Raw genomic sequence first — 13,435 nt, forward strand, 5'->3', positions numbered from 1 at the left:
TTCTTCTGTCAGTCACCAAAAAAGCATAGGATTAAATATAGAATTAACTGCAGCTTTAGTACAGATCAGTCTCTTATGTGCAAATCTACATTCCTCTGTAATTCCATATATGTGTATATATATGGAATTCCTCTGTAATTCCATATATGTGTATTTGTAAATATTATATATGCACATGTAATTCCACATATATGCATATGTGTATATGTATATTTCTGCTGAAGCTAAAGATGCACTAACTAAAGCCCAGATGTTTCAGCCATTGCCTGTCCACACTGATTTCCCTATACAAATGCTCAATTCATTCATGTCTATTGACATTCAAGCTTCCCAAAGGAACCAAACCAGGGGAAATGATGGGACTCTATGGGCAGTAGTTGTGTAGTTTGATTGTCTAAAGATTATCAGTGAAGCAGTGTTTGCAGTGCAAGCTGACAGCTTGTATCCCACTGACTGAGAAAAGGACATCGTTTTGCACTAACACCACTCCGAGAGCTGAGAAATGCTCCTATGGGCTTGCAAACCTCTCTTACAGGCACCTCCAGGGGTGGCTGACACAAAACCAGGGCCCTTCAGTTGTTATCTATGCCCAAAGGGCTAGGTAAGGAAGTTGAAGAAGCAATCACACACTGATAATATACCAGAAATACTTTTTACTGCAGCGATGACAGAGGGCATCACTGCTGCTGAAAAACACCCACACAGCTCCACACGTCTTCTCTGTACCAGCAGCACTCAGTCATCACCCTCTTCTTGTAAAGCTGCTGCTGATCAGACCCTCCTAGACAGATTTCACACACTAAAAACCACCAAAGCAATCTGGGCTATCTGCACTCTTAGACTAAGAGGTTGTGTCACCCCTGCCCCGGCTGCCCTCCCCCTCCTTTCCAGGCTGACTCTTCAAGCACTAGCAAAGAAAGAGGAAATTCCTGGAATTCCTTCATCAGCATTAGGGCTTGTTTTGCACAAATTTGGACAGAGGCTGCTCCTGAGGGGCCAGCTCATGCTTTCATCCCACTGCTGTGAGAGGTCCACTTTTATTTATTTTCCTTCCCTGCCAGCTTACCCAGCCTCCCTCGGTGAATGAAGTGCAGTAGTGTTGAGCACAGCAACGCTGACATCGCTGCTGGACTGGCAAGGTTTTAAATTACTCTCTCCCCTGGGAGGTGGAGGTACTTTCCTTTTCTTCTTGGCAAAGAAGTTCTTGAAAGTCTGAAATTTGGATTTTTTCTTTCCTGCAACATGAAAAGAAAAAGAAAATTTATGAAAGTTGGTGGTATTGCTTAGCTTGGGAAATGTTATCTCTTAAATTCTGGAGGAAGCATCAAAGCTAGAGCAGCCCATTCAGTTTCAGTCAGCTCCTTTGTAAATAATTCAGTGCTGGAGTCCAGTGAAAGGTGAAGCTTCAATTCTTACATTTGGCTCCTATAAAGCAACACTGGCATTAAGCTGACAGTAGTGGTGCCTACCTAGGTTCCAGTCTTTGCAAAAAAAAATCTTATATAGAGAATGTATCTATCTACAACTGAACAGTGATCATGCTCGGTGTATCTTCAATAAAATTCGCTGTCAATGTGTTTAGGTATTAAGGTTCTTTACTTAGTTTGGTTTAGTTCTGCTTACTCTTTATTCAGTGCTCTAAGGAGACAACATCTGAAGGACATTCAACATTGGCAAAAAGACTGAAACTGGAAAAAGAATTAATAAACTCCAAAACCAAAATATGTTTCCACATTAAAAAACTGTCCCAAAATAAAATGAACAACTTCTCCAGGGACAAAGAAGAAAACTTAAATTAAGACATAGTCTTTCAGGACACAAAAGTCCCAAACAGAGCAGCCCTAAGAACACCATTCGAAATCTGTTAATTTGGTTTCAGATTTTCCACAGTCTAAATGAAAATACAAAATGAACAAAAAAAAAAAAATCCCACCAAGAAACATCACCAATCTTTTATTTTTAATAAGATCTAAGATACTTCAGAATTCTTATGTATATTTCTTTCAGCACACAAGTCCTGCATTTTGTCCCTGACCCTTACACTGAGGGGTCACTTTGAGTGGTTTGGGTTAAACTATTGTACTAAGACCCCTGAGATTGACTTAAATACATAGTCAGAGCAATAACATCATTGCACATCTGAGCCAACTTCATTGTTCAATTAATACTTTACAGCAGTTGGCATAACACATGCCCACAGCTGGAGGACTCCTTCATAAGCAAGGCATTATTTCCAGACAATTATTGTCCTCTCCCAGCAGTGATTTAGTTGGTGATGCTCTGTCTCAACGTGTGCCCTGTACGTGCAGGGATCTCTGCCAATGGGCCTTATCTGGGCTGGAACTGCCACCACGCAGCTGCATCAGACAGTGGCCACTTTGAGAAATAAACAATGATTCTGAGATCTACTCCCCTGTCTCCTCCCTGCTCCTCAGCCCAGTGCCAGCACCACGTGCCAGGACACACAAGGACGCTGCCACAGTGTCCCCACGGCTGGTGACACGGCCTGGTGACACGGCTGCCCCTGTGCAGAGCCACCAAAGCCCTGCAGCTGCTGGCCAAGTGACCTGGGCTGCTTCTGAGACCAAAGTGTCTTTCAAACCATGCAAAGTGAACTCCCACTGCAGTCCCACAAACACCAATGGGATGTGCCTGTTATTAGGGAGGGTTTATCAGTGGAAAGCTTATTTATCTTCCACTGCTGCTTATCAGGAAATGAGTGAACGAGACAGTCCCAGGAAACACACAGCTTGTATTGCTGTGGCCCAGACAACAGAGCTAATCCCAAGGGTTTGGGGTTTGTTAATATTCCCACAGGGCTCAGTGAGCTTCATGCTGCACCTGTAGCAAGAGCTGGCAAGAGAAAACAGGTCACACAGCAAGCACAGAGCCTCTCCAGTAAAACAAGCACAATGTGTTCTTCAGAGCCTTTAGAAACACATCCTGACCATTCCCGTCTTTCCTATCAGCAACTAGACAAGGTGTGTGATATTCTTCCAGGAAATTTGTCAAAGTTGATCTGGTTTATCTTAGGCAAAACAAAAGTTTAATGAGTTTAATGAAAGCAGTTCCCCAAAATTATCAATTCTGCAATGTCTGCTAACACAGTCAATGACTCAAAGAATGAAATGGCAAACTTTGAGACAGGCAAAGAGCTCTGCAACTCAAAAGCTATCTAAATGAGAAACAAGGACATGTACATTGGTCATGTACACTGGTGAACTGTCAGTTGTACAGACAGAAAGCAAGTTGGATTCTAGTGCAGGCATTATTGATGAGCTTAGATGCTGGCATTTCCAGAGAACCAGGAGAGTGTTTAAAAAACAAAACAAGACAAAACACACCAAAAAATCCACCACACAACAATAAGTGATCCTAAGGATTTTTGGGAGAAGCAGACATAAGTCTTGCCACAAAAGCAAACATTGCCAAGGTACTACTCCAAATACTTGTCTAGATCAGAAGTGGTGCTAACTTTAGAATGGAGCTACAGAAAGGATTTCCAAACACTGTCAATGAGCAATCCCCAGCTGGCATGGGCCAACACTTGTACCATTGTGCAACAGAGAGTATCTGATGCAGACACATCAGTCACTCCAGTGCCTCCTTTAGACTCTAATTTATTACTGATGTGTGGGGTACATCCCCTCCAGCATCCCCTCTTTAACCATGCTTTGCTCAGCTGCAAACATTCTGTTTCCTCAGATGAATGAGAAGACAGTAAGTTTCCCTGCAGTTCTAGAGACTGGCACTTGCCATATTATTATGTAAAAAAAAAGATAAAATCACTACTAGGCACTTAGTGCTGGATGCAGATGAAAACTGTGGGACTGTTCTATGAGAGAGCACTTAGCAAAAAAACATGGTTCAGAAAGACAATGCTCTTGTTTGCTTCCTGCTGGGAACAGCTGTGCTCTGGTTTTGCACACCACTAAAAGGATGCCACCTTTAAGCTAAAGGGGCCAACATCTCAGTGCACTGTGAAGCAGCCCAACATAACAATCAATTGGTACTTGATATTTGAACTAATAAACTACAAGAGCACCTTAATACTTAAAATGGAAAAAAAAATCATTGCATAACAAAAATCCATGCTCAAACAACTATGCCTATTTCCCCTTCATCCACTGGTGATTTTTGAAATCTTCTGGTTGCCAATCTTCAGATTGATGGCATTAAAAATAAAATACTAAATTTCTAGGTTACTGCCCTAAAAAGGAAAAGCCTTCCCAAAAATGAGTTGCTTATGCTATGTTTTAGCCAACTATAACAGAAAAGAAGCATTTTCCTTTCTCTGTAAAGCTTGTGAATTCTGTACTTTTTACTGTATGTGTACTGCCTATTTCATTGTGTCTGCTGTGCACAGAGAGAATTAACTCAGAACTTTCTGCTCTTTGAATAGTTCTTTCCTATAACAAGCTAGAAAAGAAAAGGTTGCTTCTTCCAGTGCAAAAACTGAAACTGCAAAAAGCATGAGGAACATCTGATTTGGGAGGTCAATGATCATATTCAAAGTAAACCATTCATCTGGGGATCTTCTATGGTCTCTGACTTCCTAGGGTGCAGTCAGGAAGTATTTTCTTTTTTCCCCTCAAATCCAAGGACTAGATAGTTTCAACATTAAAAACACCTAGGAAAAAAAAAAAATCCCAACCCATAGACAAGATTCTCAGAAAGTGTCATGATTCTAGCTTCAGAAAAATACCAGATATTGGCAGACAGTGGAATTCAGTGCCACCAAAATTGGGTGCTGACAGTTTTTGGACAGCAACCTGGTTCCTGCCACAAAGAAGGAGCAGCATGCACTGGAAGCCTTGCACTATAGACAATAAGGCAAACCTCAAGGAATCAGTCTCACTGGCTGGACTTTAAAGGGTGGGATTTTAGCCTCCTACAGCCTGTACATCATGAGCTAACTATGAAGAGGGAAAGGTGAGGCATTCATTACCTTTGGAAGTAAACAGAAAATTCTAAAATGGCTTTATCCAGGTCCAGCCAAGTGTCTCCTGAGCTCCTTGGCAACAGCACAGCAGCCTTTAACTATTTGATATTTTGTTCATTTAGGGTCAGAAATATTCCTGGTGGATTTAGAGCCAACACTTCAGATCATGAGCCATATTCTACTTTTCCTATCACCCAGGCCAGAATCTGATCTATTTCCTGAATCTTCTAGTGAACCTGAGTACAAAATTTTCATGCATGGGCACCACACAAGCTTACCAGATTGCTGGGATAGCACTAGACTGAGTGACAAATTAGTAAATCTAAGAAACCAGAGAGTGCTGAGCATCTTTGATTACACTTTCTTCACCTCTGTCCATCTGCCAAGCAGAGTTCAACTAACAGTCTCTTTGCCATTTGCTTATCTCTTCTAACAATATTTTGATAGTGGCAAATATATTTCTAAAGGAAAAAGCAAGATGACCTTTAAAACACAAACATTTAAGATGACTGAAAAATATTAGCCAAAGAAAAGAGAGAGAGATCAAATGGAGTGTCAGCCACTTCTCCAGAGATGTTTCAATCAGCCCTTCAAGCTCTAAAATCCTGCTTTTAAAACCCAAGTCAGACTCAAAAGGAATATCCTCCAACAGGATATGTCGCTCCAGTATTGCACATTAAATCATCTTTTCCATAATACTGACAGCTGACAAAGACACACAGAATTTTCTTCACACTACAAAAGAAGCCCCAAAAAAACAACACTGCAAAACAGGTTACTACAGACCTGACTAATTGAAGAAAACAAATCTTCCAAATCAGCTGTACCTTCAGAGAACAACTGCTTACCTGTGCACTCTTCGACTGTGTCTCCAGTTTCAGGTGACTGAGTGACCTCTGTGGGTCTTGTAGCCATTATATAGTCACTGAAACAGAGATGAAAGCATCAGTTAAATTTTAGTCCATCTCCCTAGCAGAATATGGTCCCACCCAGCATGAAGAAAGAACACAGCTGGATCCTTTCTAAAACTACATGCCCAAATGGCTATCACAAACATGCCTTGCACACTTTTGTGCACTTTGGCCACAGAACTCTTCATTTTTCAGTGAACTTACTTCTCCAGCCACAACTAACAATCCAGTCTAATCATTGCCAGTACCTCTGTCTTGCTAGGAGACCAGAATCAAAGCTTGCTTTCAGGACAGATGTCATTACACTTGCCCAGCAGACACTGTAATGCTTCCCAGTCTTAGAATAATGAACCTTTGCTAGGGAGTGACAGCTCCACACTACTGTAAAAAACATAAGTGCTCAGCTGCCCAGGGTTCATGCATTACAGTGTCCTCACAGCAGGCACCAGTCTAGTCTGTCATCATTATTAAAACCAGTTAAGCATCAGCACTGAAACATCATTCCAGGCTATGCTACATTTGTGGAAACCAATAGATCAAATTTATTTTGGATCCAGTGCAATCAGCTTTTAACCACAAGCTCTGAAACCTTATCGCCAGCAGGGCTATTGATCAACCAAATTAGCTGATGGCATCATCTTCCTCCCTGATGAAAACAGAAGTTCAGCCTAGTTTTAAGATCATTCAGTGTTAACTGGCTCCACTTTGTATTTTCCAAATGGGTGTCTGTCCAGACAAAGGAATGGAGGAGCAGTACAAATGTCAAGCAACAATGGAAATGTGACAGTTTAGCAGGGCAGCTCATAAATAATGTGCTCTGTTATGGAGGGTACCTCAGTGATACTTTTATATAGGTAGAGGTTCCCATATGCTGTCAGGATTCAAAGAGTAAGAATTTCACAACCAAATCCTACTTTCTTTTCTGCATAGGTCACATCTAACAATTTTCCACATTTCAGTAGTGTAACAATACAGCTAAGTCAAGCACCTCAACAGCAAACAAGAATGTGATTCTGTACTAATTTGGTCAATCACTAAACTCTTCCATTTCTTCTGGGTCACCCACATACTCTAAAACCTGTCATGCCCAAAAGCACTGGGACCTTTCTATGAGCCCACATCCTCAGACAGCCTTAAAAGATAAAGTGCACAAACTCAGAGGCAGAGGTGTGTGTCAGAGAAAAGAAAGGAGCAGCTCATGGAGGTAAAACAGGCAGGGCTCCTGTGAGAAAAGAGGCCATGGAGTTAAGCATTCCCTGCACTGGCCACACAGACATGGAAACTGTAAAGCTGCTGAAGTCCAGGGAGGAATTGGGGAGGTATAAAAGAAAAGCAAAGTGCAGTCAAACAGATCCCTTGGGAGCACTGGGCACAGGGGAGCATCAACACAATCTAGTTCCAAATTATCTCACTTCTGCTTGTTAAAAACCAATGAAAAAGTCATTGCAACAACCAGGACTGATTGTACCTTTCCTAACTGAGATACACTGAGGTTGTTCTTGAAATAAGTGTCAGACAATATTGACAATAAAAAATAAGATTTCTATGTTTCCTTCTATATGATCATAACCATTCAACTTTTATCCTTTTTCCCCCTTGTCTCATCAATTATCTATGAAAATGTTTGCATTTCCTGCATACTTTCTTTATAGCAGTCATCAGTAGACTTTCTTTATATTAAAAAGAAACTTGGTTGCAATTTTTCCTCTCAGCTTTATACACCATGCACACTGTATTAGATTTTTCTGAGGTAAAGGGAAATGCACTTGAAGTAAAATATTGAGAAAGCATTCAACAAATTTACAAGGACAAACTGACAAGTCTCCAGCCTTGAGTTTATTTTCAAAGAATGTGAGTGGACCTGGAGTATGGCTCATCTAGACCTCTAACTTCTGCTTTACCCACCTTCAATTAAATCAAAGCAAGAGAAAATTGATGCTTTCAGATCCAGCTTTGTTTGCATTAGTTCAACATTTATTTAACTCACACAATCATCTCAGCTGCTCACTCAGAATTATTCCAGCCTTTGAAGATGTTTTGACTGCAGTGTTTATTATAACTGCAAGCATATACTTCTAACTGGTGTATCTTTTATACAAGTAGAGCTACAACTGCAAAGCAGTTCAGCTCTGAGGCATTTTCTTCACGGAGAAATCAGATCCAGCATTAACTCAATTTTATACTTGAGTTCTCTGGGGCACATGGGGCTCAAGTGTCAACTACAAGGGTGCCCCATTTAGGACCTCATGGTTTGGTGCCTTTGTATACCTCATCATCTTTTTCCAGTGAACTGAACATCACAAATTTTGTCAAGCTTTGATTTAGTTGAAGTAGCTGAATTACCAAAAAAAACCCCATATAACATATTATGTATATATTTTAGCAGCAAAGTGGAGATTCTATCATTAAAAACCTGATGGCATACCTGGAGTAAAGTTAGCAATTAGATGGCATTTAGACTTCAAATTCTGGTGGCAGTGAGTTGTACTTTACAGAGAACAGTTAGCGAATGTTCTGAGCCACAAAGCCTAGCCTGGAGGTCAGTGTAATGGAGAAAAAGAGGACAAAACCCCATCAATACAAATACACATGAGTGCACAGGCATTAACTAATCGAACCTCCAGACATTCACCACTTCTAGGCCTTAATAACAGCAGACAGACACAGTGTCAGATGTATCAATACCATGTACATCCATTTCAATCAGCTGTACTAACACCCTGTGAGCTCTCCCAGAGCATTACACCATTAGAGACAAGGTTTTTAACAAATACTGTCTGTGTACTGATTTTCAGTGATAAAATATCAGGTTAAATAAATGGCCCTTTAGAGCAGTATTTCTGATACTCGTGAGGTGCTACAGGACAGCTGGGAGAAGATGCTTGCAGAGGGATGCAGGAGACTTCTCCTCAGTGTGGGAGCAGGGACAGACATGGCCAGCCACGACAGGAGAGCTGCCAAGCCACAGCTACTTTCTGCTTCTCACTAGAAGTGGAACAGTGGGTGCATTTCCCCAGCCTACAGCTTTCTAATGTGTTCTTAATCCTCTCTCATATTTGCAATCCCTGCATAGGCACAGACCTCCTGCTGCAGAGGTACAGGGCACACAAGATGTAGAATCTGCCACACCCCTCAAAAGCCAGACTCAGCCATGGCCAGTAAGTCCACTGCATCAATTCCCATGTAGGGCCATGGAAAAGACTGAAAGTTTACCAAAACCACAGCATTTGCCCTCCCTGCACAGCATGATGGGCTGGATTACCACAAATGTGAATTAATTAATTACTTGCAAAGAGTGGCTTCCTATGTAGATGCAATCACAAAAACAATACTGGCATTTTTAGACTCTATTTACATTGCTAGGGTGTACTTTAAAACAATTAAACTCCTACACAGTTGCAGGGTTTGCTTTACCTTCAAAACAGACAATGGAACTTAGCAGACACCACTACCCTCACTTGGTTTTAGCTTCAGATCTAGGCTATCTCTGCTATCCCCTATAACATTTCCATTGATAACTCCACTGTGTTGCATTCACTTGGAGCTCTTCAACTCATTACAGAAACTAATCAGTCTGAAAAGTAATAAGAAATCTCCAGGAACATGAGAAATGTCCTTGTCTCCCCTTTGCAAACTCAACCAACTGGACAAATATTTGGAGTACTCTATGGGAGGGCAGTGATAGGGCAAAAGAAATAAAGTTCCAGGATGGTGTTCTGACCATTTGCTCTGCTGAGCTGAACACATGACTTAATATGTACATGGGGGGTAGAGGGGTGGGAGAATGCTAAATGAATAAAAGACAATTCCCTTTCACTGCTTGGTTTGTGTATTTAAGGACTCCTGGGAAGTTAGCTTTGTACAGAATTCAAGTTTCCTGCATTCAACAAAAGTCCAAGACAAATGCTCTCTGCTCAGCCTCAGAAAAGGGACACAGCCTCCAGTGGAGCAGAAGACTTGGAAACTGCACAGCAAGCAAGCTCCTAGCCCACCTTTAGTGCTTCTTCAGCTTCAGTCCATGGCCCTGCATGAGCATTCCTGAAGGCCTTATGACAGAGAGATCAAAGGAGATGCTGAACCCTGAACAGCTTCTTTCTTATCAAATAAATGCTTGAGGAAATAAAGCCTCAAGAATGCGAGGCACTGCATTCAGTTAGCATCTCCATAGCCTGTAGAAGACAGACAGTGGCAAGCAGCCAAGAGAAAGAGGTGAAATTTTTGCCTGGAGCTTTTAAAGACCAATTTCCACCATGCTACAAATATTATTTGAAATCAAGCTTATGGTCCGGATTTCAGGACACACACTTTCCACAGCAAGATGCATCAGCACAGGAAAATGGAGCCTGTGGACCTCATCTGGTCCTCCAGGTCACCAGCCTGCAGCCAGCCTCCCCCAGAACACACTTCAAGCTACTGCAGGATCTCAGGAAAAAACCCCTCCATTTCTCCTGAAACCAAGGTTCAATAAACCACGGAATGCAGGATGGTTTAATATTCAGATTACATTCTGCAGCAAAAGGTGAATGAGAGGTGAATTTTCTTCTCTCTTATTAAAGCACATTAGAGGACTTTGTTCTGACAAAATGTGGTTGATGGCTTTCCTCTCTGGGAAATGCCCAGCTTTTTACCAACAAGCTCTCAATGAACTCATTAATCCAATAACAGCTAAGTGAAGTAAAGTTTACCCTCTGCAACTTCACTGAAGGATTTCAGAGTTGATCATAGCAATAGGAAAGCCAGAAAGATTTCTAGTCAATTTTCACACCCCTTGAGCATATTAGAAACTCGGCAACCAAAGATCCCTTTGCTCTCCATGAGTTGAGTGACCTGCACTTCAAGGCCCATGGTCACAGAATATCTGAACATGTGGGATTCAACAAAACAGCTTTGTTGAAACGGGGTACAATCCACCATGAGAGGGGCAACCAGGATCTGACCTTGTACAGCTGATCCCTTTGTGCTCTTCTGCAATGTAGTGTTTCTAGGATGACATTCCCAGGGTTTTTTGCCAGCCCTTAGCTGGTATCTCCCATGGGGTCACTCCCATGTGGTCCCTTCCATGACTGTTCAATGTAGCTATAAAAGAATAGTACAAACAGCAGTTTACACCAGGATCCTTGCTACTCTCTCCACTGGTAAGGGAGGGGAAGAATTTATAAAGTTAAAGAATATTGATCTTGTAATTTTCACTGATGGAGGGATAGTTCAAGAAATTTTAAGGTCCTTTTCCAAGGATCACAAATAATAAATACAGCAGTAGTACCCACCAGGAAGTCAGGATAAGCATCTAGATAATATTTAATATCAATAAAATATTCTCTCAGAATCAAGCAGGGGGTCATAATTCCCCATACCAACAGGCAACATTCAGCCCCTAACCTTGAGAAGATATCCAGAGCAAAAACCCCTCCACATGGAGAGATCCGTTCTCAGCTCTCACACTTTGCATTCAGACAATGCCCCCACCCCCCTCTGTCCCCACACCTTGGCTCCTCCGTGAAGACTCTCCAGAAGACAGGTCCCAAAGTGCTGAACTCCTGTTTGCTACAATCTGCTTTGAGAAGCCTCTGCCTGACAGCAATTCTGAAGGATTTCTGCTGTTCAACAGTGCCTGAAGCATTATGTCCTGCCCTCCTAGTGAGTGTGTGTGCAACACTAATGGAAAGCAGCTGGTGGGCTGAAGCAGACTTTAAAAAAAAAAAGTAAGAGGAGGAAATGCCTTTCATACAGTCACACAGACTCATTCTGTAATTGTGTGAGAAGCCAAGAGGATAAGAAGGGGGAAGGGTAAATGGGAAAAATTCATAAGCACTCTGTACCAGTGCAGAAACTGCGAGAGTCAATGACTCTGCCCCTGCACATCCCCAGCCTCCCTCCCTCCCTGCACTCCTGCCATGTCTGATTTAGGGACCTGTGTCCCTGCACGGGGGCACTGACTGCAGCACGGACCTGGTGCCTTAAACCTGAGGCAGGCACCAGCAGCACGGCAGCTTTGGCTTCTACCCAGCTCAGGAGGCCAAACTGAAGTCCCAGAGCTTTGCAACACTTGGCACCCACGCCAGACAGATTAACTTGGTTTGCTGCCACTTCAAGCTGTCCTCATGCACCTAATTACTCTGCTGTGCTTATTAGCACGATCTTGGGTAGCTGCTGTCTGGGCAAGATCTCTGCTGCAAGTTTCATCAGCTCAGACAATACAGCAAATATCTACCTGTCAGCCAAAAGCCAAGGAAAATGGTTCTTGATAGCCCATCCCTAATAATAATTTATCACAGATTTTACAGTGCCTTTGCAGGTCAGTACCAATCAGGAGAAATGTGACAGAAATTTGCTGAAATCAAGGCTGGCTCTAACTTAGTCATGATCTAAGCCACAGCAAGATTTTGGCCCCAGATTGTCTCAATTTTAAAGGAATGGCCATTAAATGACCCAGTTAATCCCACAGTTTGGCATTAGCATAGGAGTAAGCTTTTCCCATGTAGTAATTTTTTTTCTTCACACTAACACACTGGGGAAATTTCAGGAAACAGCTGGAATGAGGATCTTCTCCCACTCTTCCTTTTAAAAAGAAGAAAAAGAATAGCAAAGTCTTCCAGGAACCACGCTAAAGGAACCAGCTGCCAGCAGCAGGAGACACTCTCAGATCCACTTGACAGGGATACATGTGAAGCAGTTGCAGAGGAGGAGGAACATACATTTAAAAATCATCAGGGATGTAACCAAAGGCTGCCTTTGCCAGCCAGGGAGCTCATCCCAGTGTACATTACTGCCTTTGGAACTGGCTTCAAGGCAAAGCAACAGGAAATGTCAAGCCACTATCACTGAACAGCAGACATGCCTCATGTCAGCAGAGTCAAGATGTCAGAGAGTCATGTAGGGGAATAAAAGTCAAGCTCACTGTCTCTGCCTCTCCAAGTGGTAAATTCAACAAGTAAGTGTAATCTTCCATCCCAGATCTGGCAGTGGGCATATTCAGGCGCTGTTTTCTACCTTGTGTATGTGCTTTTCACCCCCTCTCCAAATTACTAATTAATTTTGTTTCATCTGGACCCTTCAAACATGAAGTTAGAGGAGTGGGATCTGGCCTGTGGTGTGCAGAGCCCTGGGAGCTTTGTAGGGATCAGCAAAAGGTGGCAAAGGAAAGAGGTTTGCCATCAGCTGGTGTCAGCATGCTCCACAGGGGCGTGAAAGACTGAGAGGCTGAGAAAACTTCAAGGAAATTGCCAATATCTGCAAACTGTGAAGGTGACAAGTAGTTTACACAGCAAAATCTATGAGACAGAGCTTGTCTTTTAAACATATTCTAGCAGATGGAGACTATTGGGCTGGGATTTGGGTCAATTCACTGGTTTTACTGGCTCTATCATTGAATAGCAGGGCAAATTACTGGATTTTGATCAAGAGCCAAGTTATTTATCACTCAGCCACGAGCTTCTTTACCTGTGGAATCACAATGATCACATTGAACTCCTGGAAAGCTTAATGAGCCCTATGGGAGAGGTATCACCTCTGCTGCAGGAGACCAGCATGCTGGAGCTGTATGGACTGACACAAGTGCTAGAACCACATAGAAGGTAAATAA

General features: G+C 42.3%; 1 protein-coding gene across 4 annotated transcripts in view; it reads right to left on the reverse strand.

Annotated features, from left to right (window-relative positions):
* KIAA1210 (KIAA1210 ortholog) overlaps window positions 1-13,435 on the reverse strand; it is a 51,985-nt gene that overhangs the window by 16,701 nt on the left and 21,849 nt on the right. For 2 of the 4 annotated variants that reach the window (XM_030272585.4, XM_030272584.4), the window contains exons 2-3: window positions 5,791-5,867; window positions 1,067-1,235 (exon numbers count right to left, since the gene is read on the reverse strand). In XM_030272585.4, coding sequence (XP_030128445.4) covers window positions 1,067-1,235; window positions 5,791-5,867 — 246 coding nt within the window. Of the gene's footprint in view, window positions 1-1,066; window positions 1,236-5,790; window positions 5,868-10,790; window positions 10,930-11,337; window positions 11,888-13,435 lie in introns of those variants that run through there. The other 2 variants (XM_072929110.1, XM_030272582.4) reach the window with 2 other exon arrangements.

Source organism: Taeniopygia guttata, chromosome 4A (assembly GCF_048771995.1).
Source record: "Taeniopygia guttata chromosome 4A, bTaeGut7.mat, whole genome shotgun sequence".
NCBI lineage: Eukaryota > Metazoa > Chordata > Aves > Passeriformes > Estrildidae > Taeniopygia > Taeniopygia guttata.